Genomic DNA, 24,844 nt, shown 5'->3' with positions numbered 1-24,844 from the left:
TCTACGGGACACAATAATGAAGGCTTCGGAATTTTTGAGTGCTCACTGCTCAATCTATATCCGGGCGACCGGCAGCCGACGAAATGGTGAGGTGAGGGGAGTGGAGAGCGAAGAGGAGGAGGATGGAGCAGGAGGAGAGGGCATGAGAGGGGAGGAAGGGGACTCTGGAAGAGGGAGTAGTGGCTCGCGCTCACTTGAGGGTCAGTTCGCTCTCCTCAGCTCTGTGTTCTTTCCGACGTCGTCCGATATGGACGACAGTCTCAACGACTACCGTGAGACGTGAGAGCTCCTGCAGCATGCGGTTGAATGCTGACTGGTTGCCAGCACTCCGGAGTACCAGCAGGTCGGTCGGTGGTCGCAGGGGGCTACAGGCAATGGGACGTCGATGGCGGGGTCTGAGTGCGAAGTGAAGCAGGTCGAGCTATTCTCTCCTTGTTTGGGTTGTGCTGTGACAAGCTCCTAGATCAACCCCTTGAAGGGACCCTGTAATCCGTACAACTGAGCATGTCTGTGGAAAACCGTTTATGTAAGAAAGAATAGAGATACGTTGATCTAGTCGTTGGTTGAAACGATTTTGGTGCGTACATCAAGATGCTCCAAGTCCTCATCCAGATAGTCCAGTTTGGTCAGTGTGTTCCTCCACATGTCATGGGCAGCTTCAATGGCAGAGAACAGGTCTTCAGACGCCTTGTTCTTGCGGGTTGCTATCTGGGAGAGCTTGGAGGTCTTGTTGAGAGCTGTCAAGAGCGTGTCCTTGTCGAAGTCCCGGAGACTTCTCGAGCCAACAGCCTCGAGAGCGCTCTTGGGTCTTGTGAGCAGAGTCAAGGCCGACGAAGAGTCGATCTCATCGTGCGGCTTCCTAGGCGGAAGGGTTGAAAACGCACTGTGAGGGCGATGGACGGTGGAGCCAAGGTCACGATCGATGGCGTCCATCTCCGACTGTAACTCTCTAATCATCGACATTCGCGAGCTCTTGGCATGTTTCCCGGGCTGCTCTGCCCGTGAGAAGCCGATCGAGGATTTGGGCCGCCCTCTCCTCGCGTCTTCACGCTCATGCGCATAGTCGTCTGATCTGCTTCTCATCTCCATCGAACTGACCGGACGCCTCGGCTTCGGTGCATGGTCCCGAACTTCACTGGATCGCTCGAGATGCTTTTTTCTAGAAGCTTTTCCATCATGTGACTTCAAACTTGGTGGCGTTCTTGTCGCATTGTTTCTAGGTATGCGAAGCGGAGCACTCCAAGGGCGAGTTGTAGGGAGGGGATGACGCCTCCAAGGTTCAGCTGACTTGATCTGCCTCGAGGGATTCTTCCTTGGGATGCGAGAAGCTGACGTCAGCAACATCCGGTTGTCACGAGGGCCCGTGCGCGACATTAGCACTCCATTGGGACACAGAAAGGCTTCATCTTCAAAGTCCTCCTTGCGATGCATCAAAGAGTAGAAGTATTCCTCATTGCAAGGGTCCCAACCTTCAGGAGGGAGCTTTTGCGTTATGTAAGGAGAAGATGGGAAGAAGAGTCCATTCCTTCTTCTCAAGTGAAAGTCCTTCACCTCCACTTCCCGGAACTTGACACACCCCACGTTGACATGCAGCACGACGAACTGCAACGCTAGAGTTGAAGCCAGGTTCTTGTGCAAGGGCTCCACATGAATTTGAAAATTTTGATGCAAGACGGCTCGAGATGCAAGGTCTTTCAGAGAGCAAGTTGCAAAGGCTACACATTCGTCATCACAGTAGAAATCGAACACAAGCTTGGACCTCTTCGCGAGGTACTCATTGACGCCTTCGTCTGCTGCAAAGAACCACGACATCCTGACTTCGTCAAGCCTCCTCGCGTTTTCGTGCAAACCATCTGATTCTTCGCTCAGATCAAAGGACGTGCTGACGTCTTCATCGAGAAGTTTGAATCTGATTTCAAACTTCTTGCCAAAGAATGAGAGAGACGAACATGAATCTATCTGTACAAGTTCTATGAACATCCCGCTCAAGTAGAGGTGCGTTGTCAAGATGTTGATGCCCCCCGGAGGCAATTTGCGTTCGCTCATAGCAGGGATGGAAGAGTCTGATATAGATCTGACAAAGATCTTCTCTTGATCTATCAAGTTTCTCTCGAAAAGATAGATGTCATAAACTTGAGGCGAAACTATCAGGTTGTCAGGAAAAAGTCTGTTCTTGATTGAGGAAGACTTCTGCAAAGTCTTTTCCTTGTCGAATCCTGGCACTTGAACGTTCCTGGACTTGAGATGCAGGGCTGCTTCTTGTATTTGTCTTCGGCGAAGAACTCGCTTCTTCGATGCAGGAAACTTCACACCCGTGACAGAGCATGTGATGTGCCTTTCCTTCTGTCTTGCAATGTTTGTCGCGATGTTAAACTTTTCTCTCTCAACAACATCTGTCTTTGTCTTGGAATAATCTTGCCCTGCACTTGGAGATTGATACTGAGATGCGGCTTCTTCCTCAAACTCCACTTCTGTCAAAAATGTTGTTCTGTTGCCCCCAATTCGATCTGGGATCCCCTGTATTCTCGGAGATGCTTCGGAAGATGCGTTCCCATTCACACACGTCTCCCAATCCTTTTGAGAAATTACGATGACTTCTAGTTTCTGATTTCCTATCACCGCAGCCTCTCCAATCGTGAAAAAGTACTCTCCTTGACTCAAAACATTCGTTATTTCACCGTTTCCACTGTGATACACCCATTTCACCCTTCCAGTCAGAATGACATAAAACTGGTTGTTGTCTGTGCCGGCTTCCTTCTTTTTGAATACATTCTCACCTTGTATGTCATAACATCTGTACATAGCATTCCTACAAAGCTCAATCTGCAGATGAAAGGGGATGTTCTGGAAAAAGAGTAGATTCACCAAGGCACTAGCTGCTGCCTTCAGGTCAAGTATACTTCTTTTGGCAGCAGCTATGCTGAATAGTTTCCGGCATTTTTCGAGCTGTGCTCGTTTCATCGTCCATCTAACAATCAAATGGTCAGTCGATCATTGTAAGTTCTCAACGCAATCAAATACCTCAGCTCTTTGTGAATAGTGTTCTTGTTCAAAACGCTTTCGATCGCTTGTCTTTTCAAAACAATCAAATGCGTGTCCTCCAAAGCTAGAGCTTGAATGTTGATTACAGATCCAGGTCTTGTTATGGCATTTTCCGCAATCGTATGCTTGTCTGTCAAGTCAACAGTCCTGCAGTAGAAAATGCTGGATGGTTCAAGCATTGCTCTGACAGTCCCCGTGATAATGACGTACATCTCATCGACAATCTCATCGCTATAGAAAACTTCAACTCCACTCTCAACATATTTGTACAAGGCCGTCTTGCTGATCTGTTTGCAAAGAAATTCACAAAGAAATCCGTCAGTTCTTGACAAACGTATTCTTGTAGACGTACCTCATACTGCGATGCGACCGAAAATTGCGAGAGAAAGTTGATTCCCCTTATTTCAGAGAAGATGACTTGCTTTTCCTCTTGAGTTCTTTGCGAAGGATCTTTCTGAATTGCATCTAAACATGCTCTGCCATGAGATTGTTCTCTTTTTATGATTTCGTCTATTCGTGATGTCAACTTGGTTTGTAAATCGTTTTCTGACGGGCTCTCTTCATCAGCAAAGAAATCAGCCATCGAATCATGCAACGTCACATTGGATGCGCCAGTAAACCAAATCCTACCGTGAAAGTCTTCAATGAAGTGTGCCCGGAAACGATCAACCGACACTTTCATTCCTTTCTCAATGTACTTGACTACCCTGATCGTTGTCTCACTCAATTTCGATCTATTCAAAGACTGTGACTTGATTTCTTGGGTATTCTGAATCTTGTTATCGTCTTTGATGTGTGAATGAAATTGATCGTGATCTCTTGTCACACGCTTGTACGTCTCTGTATGCGGAAAGCTGTTGCTCATGTGTGTGTCCCAGACAGAAGCGCTGATGTCGTATTCTTTGGTGTGCTTCAGCGTGCATGGAAGATTGTTCGGCCGTTTTTGGAACTCAGTCTTGTACACAATGACTTGAGATGAGGGTTTACCAGCTGTGCCTGACCTTGATCCAACTACAGCTTGGATTGCAACCATGTGGAACTTGTTAACTGAATCTGCTCGCTTCATTTCATGGAAGTCTTGAGCTGTCATGTACCTCCCGCTCACTCCTTCCACGGTAGATTTGTACTCTATACATATCGGCCTGTTCGATTCTGCTTGGTTGCCTGAAAGGCGAGTGCATCTCCTCAAAAATTTTGTCCAACTTTCTTCTCTTGAGGAATCAAATGTCTTTGATGTTATCCTTCCTGTGCTGTTTTTGGTATATATCCATTTCTTCGGCTCCCCACCCTCGAAGAACAAGACGTCGGCGGTCCGGACATCACATCCACCATTCACCTTGACTTGCTTTTTCAGCAACGCTTGCAAGACCCATTTGAAAGCAATGAAGGTATTCTCATTCTGAGCTAAAAAGCTCTTATGTTTCAATCTTGACATCGGATCTTCGGATTCCTTCTCAGGAACAGTCTTGAGATCCCAACCGGAATCGATGTCTGGTCCCACATGCTTCATGACGCTAAACATTCTCTTGATCTCATGAGAAGACGAATTCAGACCTAGACGATTCCATGACTCAGACGAGCATTCTATGTTTTCATCCGGAGGATTGGCAAGCATTTGCATCGCTTTCTCAGCTCTGTCTTTTGTATCCTTTCGCCTATCTGCCCAAGTATCATACACTGATGATTCTTCGTCATCGTCGTTTCCATCCATTGTTTCTGATCTCATGTCCAAACAAAACTCAGCTGAACCTGATTCCTAATTTGTTGTCACAGATGGATTGGTTGAAGATGACCGTACGGGCAGTCTTTGTGTATCCCGTCAGACAGGCATGTGAACTTGATCTCAGTGCATTATTGCGGTTCAATCGCGCACGGGGCAGACATTCGCCATCACCCTCGTCGCCATTTCCAACCGCAGCCACAACAAACTTTTTAAAACCTTACTGTACCCCCGGCACCACCCTTCTCATGACCCTATACTACCCCTCAGTTTCCTGAAGGGTGGATAACTCGGATAACTGAGTTGGGGCAGAGCTCAAACAGTAGTAACGCTGCCCTATGGGATCTCAGCTGCCCACTGCCGCGCTGAATCATGACGTGACCACCCGGGGTGGCACCCGGCCCGGGCCCCTGGCACCCGGCGCGGCGGCGGCGATTCTGAGCCAACAGTGCCCGGGCCCCCGCGGGCCGGGGGCTTTGCATTTACTCAAGGTTAAGTTAAAACTCACGGCACCGTACGTCAGTGACGAGAACACTAATCACAGGCTGCAGTGCCACGGTGCGGCCGGGCGCCGGGACGGACTCGGAGTGGACCTGGTTCTCGTCAGACACTGATCTGTACAGCGACAAGAAAAAAGCATGCCACTGGGCCATCATGATCGGACCCGCAACCGGGCCTCAGCCTAGTGGCACCATGCCGTGCACGGTGATATCGGGCCCAGGTGACAGTCTACTAGGCAGCCTCCTGTCATCAGTCACTGAATGTGGTGCGGCACAAACTTTGAAACTGAGGCGGATGCGGCTGTTCTGTCTTCTGCCCCGGGGTTGAATCATACTGAGGCAGACTCGTTTGCTATAGGACGCTGCTCCTCCACTTCTGCCGCCAATGTTAGCGCTTCCTCACAAACCCAACGAGGGAGGGGAAGAGGAGGGAGGAGATCGTGAGCACAGGAGAAGAGCATGCATGCAGCGTCAGGATTAAACGCGTCTTGTCGGCGGCATGCTTGACCGAGGATGACGTGGAGTTGGTCTGTGTGACAGCGACTAAACTATGAATGCGCTCAAAGGATTGAAAGGAAAACTCGGCAAGGGCGTGGAGCTGCTGAAGGAAGGGACCTCTGCAATCCGTGGGATTATCACTGACTCCGTGTCGGGTGGAGATGGCAGAGGCAAGTCCGCGTCCGGGTCGAAGGAGAGTAGCGACCAAGGGTCCTTCTCATACCGAGACTCTTCCACCCTCAATGAATTTCGAGTGTGCTGGAATAGATATAGAGCAGGTGCGGGAGAGCAAAGAGATCCCCACCTGTTCAATCTGGTTATTATCTCGTTTGATTCGTGGTATGACTCGCTGGGATTGGAGGGAAACGTCTCGATCGACAACGTGCTCGGGGAGAACTGTGGTTTCGTCCTCGAAGTATCTGCCCGAGTCAAGCAGGAGCTAGAGAGACTTGAATGGCAGCTGCAGACAGATCAAGGAGCAACTAATGACGAATCTGCTGACACTGACGAGGCCAGATTGAGGATTCCCTTGTGCAAGCTGCTGGAATGTCTACTGCGATTGAACTGGAACGCAAGGGACGTGAACACCTTCATCGAGATGGAGCTCATCGAATCCATCGTGCAGGTGCTGAGCGACAGACTGCAAGGAGCAGGACAAATGCCGGAGAAGGAAGAGGACTCTGAGCAGTCGCTAGATCCTGTGTGTCCTGATTGCGCTACTCTCGACTACCCGCAAGTTTGGGATATTGTGGAGAGGCTGATCAGCTTGCCGGAAGTTGCAGATAAGATTTCGAATGTGAGCAGTGGCAAGGAGACAATCTCTCTTCTTTTCGACATGGCCACAGTCCCTGGACAAGACTCAAGATTTTGCAGACTTCGAGAGAACGCACTGAATATCATCCGTGTGCTGCTGTACAGCGATGTTTGCTGGGAAGCGATTGCCAAGTACCTGCAGGTGTTTCCTCAAGACTCAGAGGCTCTTGCGTAACATATGTTTTGTCCAGGCTTACGGAAGTGTAGGACGATATGTGAACCGTGTCCGCAAACTGTACCCGGAAACTTTAAGTCTCGCCGATGCCATGAAGACAATGGAGGTGATTATAGGTTATGCCAAGACATCCACATTATTCTCAGGTATTGTCCTCCTTTGTGTCCTTTCCCTTGTTCACGTTTGTCTCAGTTAAAATCGTGGAGGACTTTGAGGCTGCCAAAGGGAATGATGTGATGAAAGAGCTGATTCTGTCTTTCGACGGGTAACTGGCATTTCCTCTTATTCTGTCCACTCACAATATTGCAGTCTGAAACCAGATGATGAACCGATGCTGAAAAAAACAGTGAAGCTTCTTAGATCCATAGTGATCATTTCAATCGAAGATTCCAGAAGAAGCAATTCGGTGGACCCCGAGGGACGTGCGAGGGATTCAAACACAAGCTTTTCTTCGACTGGCAGTTTCAGGTTGGTGCGAACATGCTCATTGGACGCGTTGGTACAAGCCTTCATGTCGTCTACATGCAAATCTGTGCAAACTGAAGTGATGGATGCTCTTATCTACATTTATACCTCACAAGAAGGGGATTATGAACTCTTGAGCGCTGCTTTGTACTCCTCAGACGCCAAAACAAAGGCCATTTCGAATATCATTGAATCACTCGACCAATATCCTGTTGACTTCACCGAATCTACAATGAGCATTATCAATTTTCTTGCACACTCGAGCAAAAAGCCCCTCAAGGAGCTTGGATCTTTAACAAGACTGATAGGGAAAACGCTAGCAAGTGATACCAAGGTATGTGTGTGTTGAGAGGGAAACAGGAAAGGTTGACTCTTACTGTTACAGTTGGTGCTTTATAAAGCTGTCTATGAGATTGCGTCCAGTGACAACGCTTACAGAGATTTGTTGCGTGACATCGGTCTGCTGAACGCTCTCATTCATAACATGCTTGAGGTCTACTCTCAGAGTCAAGATCACAATGTGCAAGACAAAGCAGTGAATGCCATGTTGATTGAGGCACTGCAGATGATGTGTAGAGGAAATAGAACGAACTGCCAGGTCATCCGAAGTCGATGCTTGGCTTGTTTCTTGCAGTGGATGTGGGTTCAAGGCTTGCATCAAGCCATTCTCAACCTGCTGTGCCAGATCTCAGCGAGTGGAGACTCTGATGATGTCGAAGCTTGCATCGCCGGCATGTGCGAAGCGCTACAGAGCTATAGCGGAGATCTTTGTGTGAGGGAGCTCCTGACCGCTGACGTTTTAGAATCCTTTGTCGTCATGGTCGAACAGAGCCAAGTGGCCAAGTCGTCGTTCCGGTTGTACGATGGGTTCTCGATCGTGATTTTAATCTTGGCGGATCTGAAAGGAATCTTCCTGGAGTCCAACAAGGTGGCAAACAAGTTGAGCGATGAGAGAATCATGCACTTCGTGAAGCTTGTCGGAGAAGCCTTCTCCCTTCTGGGGGTGAGTTCCTACGACAACGAGGAGAACTACAAGTACTTGTGGAGGCACATTGGAAGCGAGAACCTTCTCGAGATCTTGGTCGAGACAGGAATCTTTGACAGCCGACTGCTCGAACGACCATTGCAGAGCATCCTGGGCATGGCGTGCGGCAGAGCCATGTGCGTGTTGTTCTCTTCAGACAACTCCATCTCGAACCAGAAGGAAAGCATCCGCGCGATGCAGTGGAAACCAGAGCCGCTTGTGTTTCTGATCCGCCTGTGTGAAATGATGAGCGAGGAGGATTCGCGTATGATGCTCGAAGTTATCTCGGCGATTGCTTCTGCTCGCCCGGAGAACGCTCAGGTCGACGCTGATGATATCTAGCTCTGTTGCACCTGCTGATCACGATTTGCAGGCCTTGGTGCAGAAGGGAGCAATCAAGCACTCTCTGAAGATTGCGCACGAATGGATGAGCAAGGACGAAACGGCGCTCGACGTGCTTATGAACCTCATCGCTGTCTTGGGATCGGTCTACGTGCACCCCAACGATGCTCGGCGACTCTTCTCGTTGAGCCAGGAGTCCAACGAGCATGTAAGAAGTCGTTTGTTTCCCGTCCTCGTGGAGATGTCCAAGAACATGGTCTCCTCCTCTTTGTTGCGATTCTCCATGGAGATCGATGGGTTTGCCAGCGCTGAGATCCCGATCTCAGCCGACATATCCTGGCCACCGTCAGCTGGTTTTGCGCTGGCTTTCTGGATCCGAATAGAAAAACAAGGCAAAGGAGTGCTCAATGTTATGCATATCAGCGCAAAGATCAAGCGAACTTCGCGCATGCACTGTATTTCAGTGCTCGTCAACAAGCACAAGGCTAGCTGTATGTCGATAGAGGTCGGAGGAACGGATGAGATTTGCTTCGACAACTTTCGATTTCTGGAGAAGAAATGGTATCACGTCGTCATCGTTCACGAGTATCACAAGCTTCAGTCGAGCGTCGCGTCCTTGTTCGTGAACGGTCAACTTCGGGACGATGGGAAGTTGAAGTCAGGTAGACAATCTTCGGTGATGGAGCTGCTGACGTCAAACTCGTCTGCGGATCTCACTCTTTTCTTGGGAATGCCGAACAACTCCAACCCGGAGCCGCCTTGTTTGACAGAGTGGTTCATGAAGGGAGTGATGATCATCGAGGAGCCGATACTTCCCGACGTTATACAGTCGATGTATCGATGGGGAGTTTCTTACCAGGGGTTGTATCAGTCGGACGTCCCTGAAGGCGATGTTTCAACTTCTATGCTCACTGCCTGGAGATATTCTGTCGCTTCCGTAGGAGATTCATGCAAGGTGTTCACGCAGAGTCTGCGGTCTTGCAAGTTGCCCATCGACAAGCTCATCTTTGCTAGTCTGCTCTGCGACGGAGACGTCGACGAATTCTCTCTGGAAGGGGCACGCGAGGCATTCACGACATCTCAGAGCTCAGACGTGGTTCGCAACATGATCAGACCCAACATGAAGGGGGGCTGGCTGCGGGGAGACGCGTCCGTCGTGACTTCCTTGTCCATTGCGGACTCTCTCCGCTCCATCGGAGGCATCGGAGTAGTCGTGGCCCTTGTCGAGACAGTGACGACCTCCAACGACTTGCTGCGACTCCTCCAGCTCATCACCAACGTCTTATGGTCCAACATCGCGAACCTGCTCGACATGCTACGGATCAAGGGCTATGCTGTGCTGAGCCATTTCTTGCAACGGAATGCCCACCTCTTGACCGAGGAGATCGTGTCAGAGCTCTTGTGTCTTGCAGGGATGATCGGAACAAGCGACAGGATCCTCGCCAACGCAGAGGTCTGCAAGCATCTCATCCTTGATTACCGCTTGTGGAGGAAGGCGGACCGTCGCTGCTCTGCTCGAGTCTTTGAGGAGCTTAAGAATCTTTTCGAGAACAACTCGAGGAGGAAGTGCAACGCCATGTTGTTTCAGAGCATCGACCTCGTCCCGTTTCTCTGCTCCTACCTCTCACAGACCAACAACGATTGTGACACCGTCAAGTGTGTTGTTTCGGTTCTCGAAGGATACTTCAAGAGCATGCAGCCGGCTACGATCGCAGATTTGAACCTGGTGGCTCAGCTTATCGTCATATCCAAGTCCAGCGAAGGAAGACCGGATTCTTCACAGTCAGGCGGGTTCGCTCAGCTTTGCGAGCTGTCAGACACGTTGATCCAGATGCTCTTGAGACTTACCAACGAGCTCGAACAGGAGCAGTTGAACGTTTTTTGCACCGTGTTGAAGCCGATGTGGTTTGCTTTGTTGTTCCAGCAGAGCAGGAAGAGAAGTAGCGTTCTTGCCCTGCTCAAGGTAAGACCTCTTGATCATCTTGCTCCTCTTCTGATGATACTCTCCAGATACTGATAGTCATGATGGGGAGAAACGAGTTCTATTGCAAGAAGTTCCGAGCATCTTTCTTCTTCGCCCTGGTCAAGGACTCTCTATCGAAATTCTATCAATTTCCGGAGATTTACAGCGCACTGATGCAGCTCATGTTTGCAAATGAGTCGACGAGCCGGTCCTTCTGGTGCGACGCAGACTACAGCGCAGCCAACTTGACGTCTTGTTTCTCGAGGTTCGACTTGACCCTCATTGTAGTGCCGGAGGCCTTCGACATCCTGCTGCATCTCCTCAACAAGAACATGAAGCTTGAGCTGGAGAGGACCTCGGAGTATGATGGGTCCAGTTACATTTTCCGTTCAAACAATGCGGATGACAGATCGTTCGAGCGCTCCCCGTCCAAGCCAGCTGCTCGCTCAGAGATGGAGTTTGAGTCGAGCATCGACCTCGTGCTTGGGATTGTCGATGATCTGATCGAGAGCGTCTTGAGTGGTGAAGTCTCAGTGGACTCTACCGAAGCGGAAGCCGCAAAACAATCCTGTACTGGGGAAGTGGAAATGAGCGAGAGGAGTCTGGAAGAGATTTCACGCATCAACTGTGACACCATCCAGGCGTTGATGTACCTCAACGATCATTGCCCGTCGTTTGCCGACATGAGGAACTCGGAAGACACCTTAGAGAGCATGACTCGTAGCTTCTTCTTGCAAGACGACGACCAAACCGTCGAAGAAGATCTCAAGGGTGTTGGGGGAGCCGTCTCCCGTGTGACAGGCAAGGTCATCAAGCGGCTGGGAAGCTTCTTGAGGATACGCTCGCCGGAGAAGGAGCAGGCGCTCAACAGGGTCAGCTCGGCCTCCGACAACAACGCGGGGACGATGGAGGAGGGATGGGAGGACCTGGGAGGTGTGATGGAGGATGACTTCGTAGACGCGGAAGATCACGGAGCGAGCGAGCTGGAGTACCAGCCGGTGCTTCCCGGATCATCAGCGACTGCTGGGGGGATCATCAACTTTTACACCCCAGCTGGAGAGATGCTGTTCCAGATGTTCTGCCGCTTCCTAGAAGGTTCGATCCGAGGTCAGGCAGGTGGTGCCCTCTGTATCCAGACAGCGCTGGAGTCGATCCCGGTCTCAGCGTCGGAGCCGAGCGAGCGATGCTTCGGAGGAGCCCTCCTCTCCCGCATGTGCGGTTTGTTGTACTTCAGTCAGAACGAGGTCAGCGGGGGAGGAGCTGACCTGATGAAGCGTGTTCTCACTTTCACTGAGTTCGTTGTAGACCATGTCTGTGCAGACATGTATGACATCTCGCACTGGGAGGTCTTCCAATTCCTCACGAGCCTCATCCGACGCATCCTGGAGTTTGAGAAGACTTCACAGCAAGAGACCTGGCTGATCCTGAACAAGTTCATCTCGCCCTTGTACAAGGAGCTCAACAGGCTGGTCCTCCACTTGCTCTCACGGCTCAAGACTTCGTCGGAGAAGCTGATAAGTTTGCTGAATGCGATCGTCGAGCAAAGGAACGTTATCTACGGAAGTTCCAATAACGACTCTATCATTGTCTTCCTGACCTGCCAGCTGCTGTTTCCTCTCTTCGCTGACCCCAACACATCGGTGAGGCACAACGCCTTCCGCATCTGGTCGCACTTCCTGAGCGTGAGGAGAAGCTCGTTAGGCAGCCTGTTGTCCTACGTCGATGGCTCTGGTGTTGTGAAATCGTTGGCCTCTGAAGGTTTCGTCTTCCTCAGGACACAAGTCGACGAGGTTACAGACACGACAGAGAAACTGCCGGCTGAAAACGTCGCCAAGTTCGAGTCGTGGTTGTTCCTCCAACCCTCTCCGGTCGAGAAGGCTGCAATCAGCTTGTCTGCGCAAGACAAGTCCTCTCGTTTCTTTCAGGTCTTGACGATCATCAATGACAATGCAAACAAGTATCGCTCCCAAAACCTGACGGGAGAGCAGAAGTATCATGCGGAAGTGCACAAGAAGCAGTACAAGAACAAGATCGAAAGGTCGAACAAGAGGAGGAAGCAGCTGAAGGAAGGCAAGGAGATCCTGTCCAAGTTGTTTGACGCTGGCACTTCAGCGAGGGAGCAGGCGCTGAAGCAATGGTTCATGAGGATGCGGAGTCAGCTCCAGAACCTTGAGAGCCAGTCGGCCCACACCATGCAAGGATGGCAGAATGAGAAGCAGGAGCTGCTGGGAGAGTGCGGGACTTTCGGTCACTCCTACTGCTCTCTGGAGGGCTCACTAGCAGAGTTGGAAGCGATTCAAGCGCTTGAGGAGGTGGCGAAATCTCGGCTGACTTTGGGCTTCAGGAGATCTCCTGCGAGCAGAGTCAGTTTCAGTCACCTTCCTTCAGTGGTCACCTGGAATATTGGAGCTGCAAGAGCGGATGCTCAGCCTTCGACTGGTCGCCTGAGGAAGGATGCGATCGTCACGCAAAGGAAGAGGTCGCCGTGGTGGAGGTTGGATCAGACCGAAGGGCCTCAAAGGATGAGGAGGAGGCTGGAAGTAGACGTGCTGGAGATGAACAACCCCAGGTATGCTATGGATGAAGAGCAAAACCTCTACAGGCCCGTCCGGGAGAGGTTCAGGAAGGAGACGACAGTCAAGTCGGGGAAGTGGGAGTCCAAGGAGGAGAAGTTGGAGCCGGACCCGATCACAGCGAAGCTGCGGTGCGAGGCCGTGCCTCGTCGGAACCATGGGGGAATCATGTCGCACCTCATCAGCGGTGACTTCTCGAAGCTGCTCGGGGCTGACTCGAGCGACGGGGTCCCTTCGAGCGACTCGAACCTCATCGATCACGAGAAATTCCTGTGGCTCCTGGAGGGTGGAGACACCATCCTGTCCGTCTTCAACTGCATCAGGCTCTCCTCTGGCGTCCCCGTCCCTGGTGTTCTGCTGGTCTGCTCCATCCACATCTATGTGTTCGACCACTGCAACGTCTCCCCGACGGGCGAGGTCTCCATGTTCAACGGCAGCGAGCGGAAGGAGGGCGGGGAGGAGCCGGGCGATGCTCCTAACCACGGGTTTGCTGAGAGCATCATGGTACATCGGTGGAGCTTCATGGACATCCGGGACATCCAGCGTCGCAAGTACCTCCTGCGACCTGTGGGCATCGAGATCTTCACGTCGGACGGGCTGGGCTGCCTCCTCGTCTTCCACAAGACAGAGAGAGAGACGGTCTTCGAGAGCGTCTGCAACCTGCGGCAGGAGGTCATCGCCCGGAACGAAGTGCAGAGCGAGGACAAGAAGAACACCTCGATCTACATCGCCATGGGGGAAGCCGACCTCGACCTGAAGGATTCTAGCAAGATGACAGAGCTTGCTCAGGTTACATACACATACTCCTGCTGCTCCTTCTCCTTCTCCTTCTCCTTCTCCTTCTCCTTCTCCTTCTCCTTCTCCTTCTCCTTCTCCTTCTCCTGCCCTTCCTTGTTCTTGCTCCTGATCCTGATCCTCTTGCTCCTGCTCCTGCACCCGCCCATACTCCTGCTCCTGCTCTCCACTATCATCTCTCTTCCTGCATTGTCTCTGTGGAACGCTTCAGCTCCTCTCCTGTGCCTCTGATTGGAGTTTGTCCAGGGGAGGTGGACCGGTCGCACATCCTCCAAGACTCTCCTGCAGAACCTGAGGCGGTTGTGGCAACAGGGGGAGATCAGCAACTTGCAGTACCTCATGCACCTCAACACGCTCGCCGGCCGCAACTACAACGACTTCACCCAGTATCCCATCTTCCCTTGGGTTCTCAGGGACTACTCCTCCGACCAGCTCGACCTCTCCCGGCCTGAGGTCTTTCGCGACCTCTCGAAGCCCATGGGAGCGCAGGACGAGGCTCGAGCCGCAGAGTACAGAAAGAGATTTGACAACTGGCTGGAGCCCGACCCCGAGCACCCAACGCCTCCCTTCCACTACGCCACTCACTACTCCTCCGCTGCAGCCGTCATGTTCTACCTCATCAGGCTCGAGCCCTTCACCAGCGCGCACGTGCACCTGCAGGGAGGGAAGTTCGACCATGCCGACAGGATCTTCGCCTCCGTGCGGGAGTCGTGGGACAGCGCCTCGCAATTGTCGCTGTCGGATGTGAAGGAGCTGATTCCCGAATTCTACTACCTGCCTGACTTCCTGCTCAACGAGAATCGTCTTGACTTGGGGGTGCGCCAAAAAAGGAGCACGAGGTTGGACTGTGTCGAGCTGCCTCCATGGGCTCATGGAAGTTCCGACGAGTTTGTCAGGAAGATGCGACAGGTCCTCAGCCTTTCGGTCCCTCCATCCATCCCTCCTCCCTTCATCCTCCCTGTCTGTCTCCCTTTCTTGTTTCCTTCCTTCCGTCTGTGTGTCTTTCTGCCTCCTCCTCATCGCCCCTCCCCTCACTCCATCCTTCCGTGCTCTCGTCTCCTGCGTGAGGTTGACTTACTTTCCCTGTCCCTCCAGGCTCTGGAGAGCGAGTATGTCTCCTCCCACCTTCACGAGTGGATCGATCTCATCTTCGGCTATCGGCAGCGGGGACCAGCAGCAGTGGAGGCTCTGAATGTTTTCCACCACCTGACGTACGAGGGCGCCGTCGATGTGGACGCGATCAAGGATCCGGTCGAGCGAATGAGCACCATCGCGCAGATCTTGAACTTCGGGCAAACTCCTACCCAGCTGTTCTCCAAACCTCATCCGAGACGAGAGCCGGGAGTTGCCATCGTTCCTCCTCAGATCTGCACGGAGCCTTCGACGCTGCAGAGCCAACCGTTGAAGGACTTCCTGAGGACCGGGGAAGGGATCGTCCGAGATGTGCGGGCACAGGGAGACAGCAAGCCAAGCGTCGTGGCGGGGAACAGGATCATGCTTGCTCCGTCGCAGAACGAGTTTCTCCTGTGGGGCTTCCCAGACGGGAGTGTGCGGCTAACGGTCAAGTCAGGGTCAACTCTGACCAAGGCGGAGGCGGAGAAGCAGGTGGGCACGTTTGAGAACCTCCACCAGGATGGCGTGATGTCGGCATCGAGCAGCGATGACGGCAGCATCATCGTCACCGGTGGGAGGCTGGGGGATATCTGCGTTTGGAAGTTCAAGGAGGTGAAACCCGCAGGCTCCATTGGGGGGGCAAAGAGCGGGGTAGCAGTCGGCATCAACAGCATCCGAGGACACGGGGAGGTGAAGGTGAAGCAGTTGGTCCTGAGGAAGAGGCTGAGCGGGCACAGAGGCTCCGTCACTTGCCTTCACGTCTCCAGCATGCACTCGGTGATCCTGTCCGGCTCCAAGGACAAGACAGTCCTGCTCTGGGATACCTACCGGCTCAGGTTTTTGAGGCCCCTTGCTCGTGGCCTGCAGGGGACGCCTACCTGCATCGACCTGAATCCCACGGGCTCGACCGTCGTCATCTCAGCGGGGAAGGAGATCCGACTGGTCAACTTGAACGGGAGGATGTTGGCGAGCAAGGTGATGCTCGAGGATGGCGACGCAGTCACCACGTCCAAGGCTGTCCGGGTAAGTGCAGAATTTCTGGCTTCCCTTCCCCTTCCCCTTCCCCTTCCCCTTCCCCTTCCTTACACTCTTCCCGTGCTCCTCCCGTGCCCTTCCCTCCCCTTCCCCTCTCCTTCCCTCCCTTGACCTAGCTCTGCCCTGACCCACCCTTGCCCTGCCGTCCCGCCCCCTTCCCATTCCACTCCCTCCCTCTCTCAGCCTCGCCCTCTCGCCCCATCCCTTGTTCTCCTTCGCCTCCCTTCCACCTGATCCCACCTGACAGGTGCCAGAGTGGGCAGTGGAGTACCCCGTGATCATCAGCGGCCACCAGTCGGGGGTCATCCGCTTCTGGCGGCTCGTCCCCTCCAAGCTCGCCAGGTCCAAATTCCTCAGCGGCAAGCAGGGCATGCCGTCAGACCTCGCGCTGGACCTGCTCTTCGAGTGCCGCCGATCCCACCAGCATCCCATCACCTGCATCAGCTTCTCTTCCGACAGCCACCAGATGTTCACGGGGGATGCCAAGGGAGTGATGATGATGTGGGGCAAGGACCGGAGGTCGAGCTACAACCTCCCTCGTTGGCTCTCAGAGCAAAAGCCCGATCGTCCTCCCATCGATGAGCGCCTCATCCGTGGAGTCATGGCCCAGTACCTACGAGCTGACAGCGGGGAGGAGGGAAGCTCTCTCGCGAGCACGGAAGTGCACATTCTTCAGTTCCGGATCTCTCCCCCTACCAACCTTGACGACGTGCAAACTACAGAGAAGCCATCCCAGGCGGACTTGACCTGGGATGCTCGTCGAACGTACGCGCAGTTCTCAGAGCTCCTGGTGCTGCTTCAGCGACATGGAGGGGTAACAGATGTCGTCCTTCCTCCCAAGAGATCCACCCTCGCCAACATAAACGACAGTGATGAGAAGGGAAGGCAACGAGGACTGGAGGGCTGCCTCAACTCCTGCCTGCGGCAGTGCACCGCCCGACACTCGGTGATTTTGAGCGCTTTCATCCAGGCACCGGATTCGCTCTATGACCTCTCACAATCTCTGCTGGAAGATGCATGACTGTAACAAGATCTTGTGCTGTAAATAAACTTGTGATCTCAGCTTGCCGTGTTTCGAGAGTGTTCAGGGCACGAGGAGCCTGGAAGGCCAGAGGCCATTCGCTGTCATAGAGTTTGTTTTTCATGCACGTGCTAACTGCTCCCACAGGGAAGCACACAAGAAGTTGTTCAGAAGGGTTTGGGGTCAGGATAGGCGTCCCTGAGCTCTTTCCTCCCCCACCAGTGGATGGATGGAATCTTCCTAACGGGCTCTTGGGGCCTGTCACAGGCGTGTTACAAACAACCTCCTCAGCCATTGAGCATGTACCTCTGCTCAATCTGTCGAGAAACGTTGAAAAGATATGCAGTAAAGGCAAAGGAAGCTGCCAAGGCAATTCCTGTGTTTCTAGCCCAGTTCTTGTTATGTGCTCCTTGCATTCCCTGCAGAGTCAGGGTGAGCACGTGGTAGAGCTGCACCTATCGCCTGTGACAGGTCCAGATATTTTTGAGAAGTGAAATCGCATTCCGCTGCCCCCACGGAGAAGGAAGAGGAAACACAAGCCAACAGCATGCAGGCAAAACGACAAGTGGGGAAATCGCATGCGCTCGCACTCATCCAGCAAGTTATGCTTCCCAGAGCTCAGCAAATTTGCACAAGAGAAGCTCTCGATCCCACTCACCGGCTTCATCACGTCCTGCCATTGCCATCCGCCTGATGGCGACCATACCCACTTGGGATACCCTCCAGCCATACCGCTCCTCGGTTTCACTCCTTCACCACCACCCCCAATATCCCACTCGCCCTACCCACCCTGACCCAAGTTCCGGCCACTTCTGCAAACATTTTCATATAAATACAAGCTTTCTTCAAAATTTGAAATTATCCAGATAATCTACATTTTTATTTCAAATGTAAGACCGGCCGGGTAGTACGGCCGCCGGCCCGGACTGAGTGACGCAGTTGCAAACCATTGGCAATACGGTTACGAGCAATATGGAACTGTAACGGAAATGTTCGGAGTTGCTGGTGGCAAGGGTTGCTACCAGACATGCCCAACTTGACATGAAGGAGGGGAGGGAGAGAGCAGAGGCCTCTAGAGCCTCCTAGAGCTACATAGAGCCTCCTAGAGCTACATCCGCCGGCCGTCGGAGCTACCATGATAAAGCTACACTGATAGAGCTACATAGAGCTACATAGAGCTACATAGAGCTACATAGAGCTACATAGAGCTACATAGAGCTAGATAGAGCTACATAGAGCTACATAGAGCTACATAGAGCTACATAGAGCTACATAGAGCTACATAGAGCTACATAGAGCCTCCTAGAGCTACATAGAGCTACATAGAGCTACATAGAGCTACATAGAGCTACATAGAGCTACATAGAGCCTCCTAGAGCTACATAGAGCTACATAGAGCTACATAGAGCTACATAGAGCTACATAGAGCTACATAGAGCTACATAGAGCTACATAGAGCTACATAGAGCTACATAGAGCATGTCCTCAAGAGATGATGCTGAATATGCACCAAAGTTGGACCAACAACGCTACTGCAGTGCCAAGTAAATCATAGTGAACTTCCGAACGAAGAAGTTGGAAAGTTTGTGATGAAGAGTTTGTTTTTGGCTGGTGATACGAAAGTGAATTAATTGACGTTGCACTGGCAGATGTCGATAAGCAAGTTCGAGGAACTTTCGGCATCAAGTAGCATGCGCCAGCGCTCCTCTTTCACTCTCCACGATTCGTCTCAAGGCGAGATGAACGCTCCTCAAGGTCTGTCACAAGTCTGAGAGGAGGCGCGTGGTGGAGGCAGCGGTGATGACGGAGGGTCAGCAGACGGCACCTCGGAGAGTCTCGCTGCCCCTGCACCAGCATCGCGCCCAAGGTCATGGTCGCAAGTCAAGTCTCTCTGGGCAGGGCAGAAGATGAGGTGAAGAGAACGGATTTCAACACGGATATGCTGAATGACGAGCAGAACAACTCTCAACGGTTTCAACATCGACATGGCGTATATCACCCCTCACATCATCGCCCTTGCCACCCCTGTCGACAACAAGCTGCAGAAGTTCATGAAGAGTGAGTTACAACGCGGGCTGATGCAGCTTAACACGTTATGCAGAGGATTCTGTTGAGGAGATCAAGCAGTACTTTGAGATGGAGCATCCGAACAAAGCCAAGTGATAGCATCCCGAGACGAAGCGGGGGATGTGGGATGACCGAGTGCTCGACAGGTTCTACAACCTGGACGGGGAAACAAACTCTTCCTTCCTCAAAACGTATGAGTTCAACGGCAAGATCACGCAGGAGTACGCCTTCCTCAAGAAGGAGGTTGGTGCTGAACCCTCGCGCTCGTTGCTGACGCTCGTCAGGTCACCTTGCTTTCTCGCATTCAAAGCTTCTGCAAGGACCTTCAAACTTGGCTCGACGCTGAGGACGATAACGTGGCTGTGGTTAGCCTGTTGCTTAACGAGAGATCAAGTGTGAATGAGTTGCTTTAGATCATGTGTGCATCGGGAAGAAACCGAACAGGATTGATGATTTGCTCGTTTCTGATTTACGCATGGCCCAATGAATTCCAATCGGTGAGTTTAATTTGTTCTTGTGAGCACAGGTGTGAAAATCTCCAAGGTCAGGGAGGCGATTGAATTTTATGAAAAGATGAGAATGAAGGATGCCGAAGCATTTGTATACAACTGTCATCGAAGATACATCGGATATTTTTTTACCAGATTCGCTGCGAATCCCTCTTCAGTGGACCTTAGCAAGGTGTTGACTTTGCTTGGATGAAATTCAGGTCTCACTAGAGTCGGCAGTTGTGCCTGACATGCGATGGTTTGGACATGAACAAGATCAGGATTGAAATATTTCTTTTGAACGTGTTCAGCAAGAAATCTCAAGATCAGAATGAGCTTCAGCTGCTTTGGTGCGAGCGTGAGGGCCGACGCCGCCCTTGTGAACTTTCTGCAGGTCTTCGAAAGGGAAAGATGCAGGGTCGATGAAAGGAGGCCGGAAATATCTCATTATGTCGCTGACTGAGCTTTTAACAATGGCGGGGGACATCAAAGTAGTGGTGATACTTGCTTCTGAAATCCTTCTCTCGTCAATGACTACAAGAAAAGATCTCTGGAAGGAAGTTCTCAGTTGGCCCTTTCTACGAGATTTGCAGTTTGTGGTTCAATACTGGTTTCATCGATCATAGCCCTGTGGTGTGGAACAAAACTTGCTTCGATTTCGCCGATCAAGACAGCAAAGCGGTATTCCTGCAGACAGCTGTTCCATTCAAACATGCCTTGACTTACTTACAGAAAGTCCCGTTCGACTTTCACCTCCAGATGTTGTAAGTCGCTCAAACAGCTTATCTGCATACCAGCAAGCCTGTCTGAAGGTCGTTCCAGGTTTCGTGACAGACCGAGGGTCGCCTCCGCTCGCCAAAGCAGCCAGTCCGCTTCGTTCTATTGTTTTGATTGTCAGCTGAGAGCTCAGCCCGTCGATCTCTCTGACTCGGATGCACAGGTCCGAGCACGTTCTTGACCGAGGAGGAGTCTTGCATGCTCCACCGACCTCAATCAGTCGAGCAGTCGTGATGTAGAGAAGCGTCTGACAGCTCGCAGGAGATGGATGCGGAAGGAGTGATCCAGTACTTCCGCACGGAGGCGCCGCATCGTACGCCCCGTCTTCAGATCTCCTGCCATGGGGGCTGACCAAGGCTGCAGGAGTACACCCGCTGATTGACGAGGACTGCGCTGTCTGCTCTCAGCGTCAGCGGAAGTTCTTCACGGTCAGGGATCAAGTTGGTGCCTCCCGTATGTAACGCACGCACACAGGCAGAGAAGATGACAGCGAGCCTGGACTCCAGCACGATCTCACACATCTGTAGAATCAACTCCATGGAATACTTCAAACAGCAGCATGACTCCAACATCGGTGACGCCCCTGAGAGACCGCTGCAAGGTTGTCCTGAACCTTTCCTCAGAGTTTGCAAGAGATACCTCCAAGGATCCCATAGGCAAGTCAATGATCGCTGATGTGCCGTCCTTGGGCATGACCCTGCTCCTGTTCGGCAGCACAATTCTACGGGAGTCATTACATGCAGATGTTGCGGAAGCAATTCAAGTGGACTGAAAGCCCTCCCCTCTACGCGAAACCAACTTCGTATCTGGTGGAAACGAAAGCATTCGTGTGCCCGTGAGACAGTCTTGATGGTTTGCGTCTCTTCTTTGACACATTTCATGCCTTGTCAGGTGGTGCAGCAAAAATGTGCTGAACAGCAATATCGTCAAGTCCAACACCATTTTCGCGATTCCAATCGTTAGCCCCAACAGCTTGCGGTATTCAGGTTCAGCGAAGCAGGTCATATAAGGCTCCTCCTTCATTGTTCATTCTCCTTCATTGTTCATAGAAATCAGGAGGTTCAGGGATTCTCGCCTCCTCGAAAGACTTCTTCCTCTCCCTGCATTGCTTGCATGTCCCACAGTGCCTCTCCCCCCCCCGGATGCACGAGTACGTCCCGCTGTAATCCACCCCGACCTCCACACCCAGCTCTAACACCTGCTGCTTCGTCATGTCGAGAAACGGGGTGAGGAGCTCGATCTGGGGCTCTAGGAGCTGAACCATACTCTTAGATGCTGCCAGGAAATCTCGTGAGGCTGACGGATACCAGTCCGTGTCCTCCTTCTGAATGGCGATGTGCATCTTCTTCGCTCCCTCCACGTTGGCCATGGCCAAGGCAAGTGACAGTGCAAAGAGATTGCGATGGGGAACGGGGACATGCAGCCTTTGCTTCTGTCGTAGCCGCATCCCTTGTCCCACCCTGCTCGCGTCGAGCTCGAGAAGCTCCAACCCCAGCCTGTCGCACACCCTCTTGCTCGCTCTTCTCTCCATCTCTGCTCCTCTCTGAGCATAGTCGACAAACAGAGGGACCAGGTGGGTCTCGGAGACCTTCGACCCCATTCGAGCTGACAGCAAGGGCATCAGTGTCACTGACTCCACTCCTCCGCTCAGGAGGACCAGACTCTTCTCCGTCGGCAGCGTCAGACTGCAGCGCATGGCGCTAAGAGCGCGTCCTCGTCCTCGTGTCTCTGTCAACCGCCATGAAGAGTGACCGCTGGCTGCGAGCCCTTTGCCGCCATAAGCCCAGCCAGCTCCACACACTCGCGCCATGGGCAACAACCCAACTTGGCAAGGCTTGTAAGGAGCACCTGAGGCGGACTTGATTGCAGAACTAGTCTAGCGACTAAAAGCTCCGGTTTGCCCTTCTTTTTCAGTCAATAAACAAAAAGCTTTGGCATGCGACTCGGATGGCATATGTACAGAGAGAGAAGCGAGAAGACAAGACTGATAAGACTGACATGTTTATTCCAAACACAGCGCTTAGCTTTTCAGTAAGGATCACCCATGCACAACCTTTCCTGCGACACAGCTTAGATTTCACGCTGTGGCTTTGGGAGAGGTGTCGAAATGTTGGCCCGGGGTACACTGTGTATGGCTAATTGACAGGTAAGGTAAGGCTTCAGTCTGTATGGTATACAACACATGGGATCAACAGGTCCGACTCATTTGATCTGCAAATTGAAGTTTCCTTGCAGCTTCCAGCACAATAGCAGCGTTCTTATGGAAAGTTTCGTCGGGGCCAAAACAAGTTGTATCCGAAAATTGTGTCGACTCTGTGTTGATATTGTCATTGAAGGTCGCACTATCTGGTGATTGTGCATCCTTTGACGAAGAGCAGTCGCCATCTTGGATTCTCTTTCTGCAGTAAGGCCATCGTTCTATCCCGAGAACTCTGCATGCTTTCTTCAACGCAGTGGCAGAGATGCCCTGAACAAAAACATTACACGAGGATGCATGCTCCAAAATTCATCACGTACCAGATGCTTAGCTGCCTCTTGCAGTGATCTATCGGAGAGGGAATGTACAAGTTCCATGCTGAGCCATACTGCATCTGTCTTGCGCGATGCTTCCCCCATTTTCCTCCGAGGGAAAATGACCGAGAGTTTCCCCTTTTCCTTTTCCATCAACCGCCTGTTGATGGTCGATGCTCTACGACCAATACTTTGCATGTCAGAAAAGCTTTGCATCCCGTCGACTGACAGGCACTGAAGATGCCCGCTATAGTTGACGCTAACGCTCGAATGATGTACAATTTCACGTTTTGCAACCTCTGCATCGCAATTTTTCTTCTGCTCAGCATTCAGAATGAACGTGGATGGGGTTGGCTTGATATCTTGTTTGGACTGGATGCCAGACGCAAAACAGAACTCATGATTTAAAGGCGAAACTGGTGTGTCGGATGTTAACAAAGCTGCGATGGAAGCCATCGTAGAATTCTTCGACACGTGAACTCAACGAAACTCTGTTCGAACAGCTGGATTCAAGGCGAGAGACTCTTCTTTGCTTCCCCTCCTGACCCTTCCGACTTGCTGCACAAGGAAAGCTAGCGGCGTTTCGAACACAAGCCTCCCGTGGCCCTCGTTCCGACTTCTCCCACGGCGATTGTGTCCCTCCCGCTCTCCCACCCTGCTCTTTCACCCCACCCCCCACAAAGCTCACGCTTTTTAGTCTACCCCTGGTTGTTTCTACCCTACCTACTAGAGACGCTCGTTTAGGCAAGATTCAACCACCGGTTAGAATCTGTGTCATCTACCTGCCACCCTACCTTCTGCTCTCCACCCTACCAACTTTACTACCCTGATAAATGCTTTCACATTCTTACCGACCCCCTTTTTACATACTACCCCTCTATCAGCTTTATTCAGAAGACTACCCATGAGCTTGACATCCCCCACCCCCCTATTTGAGTTCAGCTCTTTTCCACAGCGCTCGATGCAATAAAGCTACCCATTTCTTCGAATATGGAACTAGGAAAAAGTACCACTCTCCCCACCTTCGAGACATTTTGACTTTCTGATAACCGTGCACTGCGTTTGTTATATTACCCCTACCCCTCAATTGACAAGTACCCCACCATCTCCGAAACGCAATGCCGTAACCCTTTTTACAAGGCACTCCTGGGGCGTGTAGCTTGGCCCTAGAAAGATACTACTAAGAATGGTGGGGATATGCCCACCGTATCCGGGTCTTAGGAACAGATCAGAAGGTACCAAATGCCCCCTCTAGGTTAATAGGGAGGTATTAGGAATCATTATGGAGATACTGGATATATGCCTACAGCGGTCATAGGAGCATATCAAAGCGTGCTAAAAGTGCAATGTAAACCTCACGAGTCTTAGGCCCTCACCCCCGCTCAAACACCTCCTCCCATCCCCCCCCCTCCACCTCTCGATAATTTTCTTGTTGAGCATTAGTGGATGGACCCCATGTGATGTAGAGCATATGAATGCTATGCTGCAATCTCCAGATCTGTTTTTTATCCGTTTTATTTCTTTTTTTTTCCAAAAATGTTTGGGGTGGCAGCGGTGGAATTTGATCGAATGTAGCGTGATGGCCCGAGGCCTCGACACCGCATGGTGAGCAGTAGTCGGCTTTTTCTTATCATTTTGATCGAGGAATATCAGATCTGTGGCAGAGGGTTCGAAGAAGTTAGTGCGGACGGGGGTGGTACCGAAGGAGAGAGCTGCCCGACGACGTGCACAAATACGGTTTCATGCAACAACCAATGTGGGGGTGGAGGGTACAACATGCCAGAGCGTAGGGGTCAATTTAACTGAGAGTAAGCTTCAAAATACCCGGTGATGTACCAAAGAAGTTTAAAACATAGTCTGGAGTGGGGTAGGGTGGCTCTGTCTGCTGGAGGGACAGAAGGGATGTCTACAAAAATTTCACG

The 24,844-nt window shown here is 51.8% G+C and overlaps 5 protein-coding genes across 5 annotated transcripts; 2 read left to right on the top strand and 3 right to left on the bottom strand.

The window, feature by feature from the left end:
• Positions 1 to 508: 508 nt before the first annotated feature.
• Positions 509 to 2,158, bottom strand: GUITHDRAFT_151702 (hypothetical protein). The gene has a single exon (XM_005835758.1). The coding sequence runs from the start codon at positions 2,044 to 2,046 to the stop codon at positions 553 to 555; it is 1,494 nt and encodes a 497-aa protein (XP_005835815.1). The 5' UTR covers positions 2,047 to 2,158; the 3' UTR covers positions 509 to 552.
• Positions 2,159 to 13,616: 11,458 nt separating this feature from the next.
• GUITHDRAFT_68501 (hypothetical protein) lies at positions 13,617 to 15,245 on the top strand (the record flags this gene model as incomplete). The annotated part of the gene is made up of 3 exons (XM_005835757.1): positions 13,617 to 13,787; positions 14,148 to 14,819; positions 15,006 to 15,245. Coding segments are annotated over 3 exons (1,083 nt in total), but the record flags the coding sequence as incomplete, so codon positions are not given.
• A 1,933-nt stretch (positions 15,246 to 17,178) lies between these two features.
• GUITHDRAFT_151701 (hypothetical protein) lies at positions 17,179 to 17,809 on the bottom strand (the record flags this gene model as incomplete). The annotated part of the gene is made up of 3 exons (XM_005835756.1): positions 17,179 to 17,337; positions 17,386 to 17,498; positions 17,738 to 17,809. 3 exons carry the CDS (start codon positions 17,807 to 17,809, stop codon positions 17,247 to 17,249), a joined length of 276 nt encoding a protein of 91 aa, XP_005835813.1. The 3' UTR covers positions 17,179 to 17,246.
• Positions 17,810 to 18,728: 919 nt separating this feature from the next.
• Positions 18,729 to 21,086, top strand: GUITHDRAFT_136489 (hypothetical protein; the record flags this gene model as incomplete). Its single annotated transcript, XM_005835755.1, has 16 exons — positions 18,729 to 18,834; positions 18,895 to 18,991; positions 19,037 to 19,137; positions 19,181 to 19,238; positions 19,293 to 19,389; positions 19,431 to 19,511; positions 19,560 to 19,643; positions 19,690 to 19,827; positions 19,875 to 19,984; positions 20,029 to 20,125; positions 20,181 to 20,315; positions 20,367 to 20,398; positions 20,457 to 20,574; positions 20,673 to 20,724; positions 20,775 to 20,839; positions 20,886 to 21,086. The coding sequence occupies 16 exons, from the start codon at positions 18,729 to 18,731 to the stop codon at positions 21,084 to 21,086; spliced, it is 1,572 nt and encodes a 523-aa protein (XP_005835812.1).
• A 361-nt stretch (positions 21,087 to 21,447) lies between these two features.
• Positions 21,448 to 23,378, bottom strand: GUITHDRAFT_105455 (hypothetical protein; the record flags this gene model as incomplete). The annotated part of the gene is made up of 3 exons (XM_005835754.1): positions 21,448 to 22,259; positions 22,755 to 22,878; positions 22,929 to 23,378. The coding sequence occupies 3 exons, from the start codon at positions 23,376 to 23,378 to the stop codon at positions 21,448 to 21,450; spliced, it is 1,386 nt and encodes a 461-aa protein (XP_005835811.1).
• Positions 23,379 to 24,844: the final 1,466 nt, after the last annotated feature.

Source organism: Guillardia theta, assembly GCF_000315625.1.
Source record: "Guillardia theta CCMP2712 unplaced genomic scaffold GUITHscaffold_20, whole genome shotgun sequence".
Taxonomy (NCBI): Eukaryota; class Cryptophyceae; order Pyrenomonadales; family Geminigeraceae; genus Guillardia; species Guillardia theta.
The sequence above is the reverse complement of the archived record's forward strand: the minus strand, read 5'-3'. Positions and strand labels throughout refer to the sequence as shown.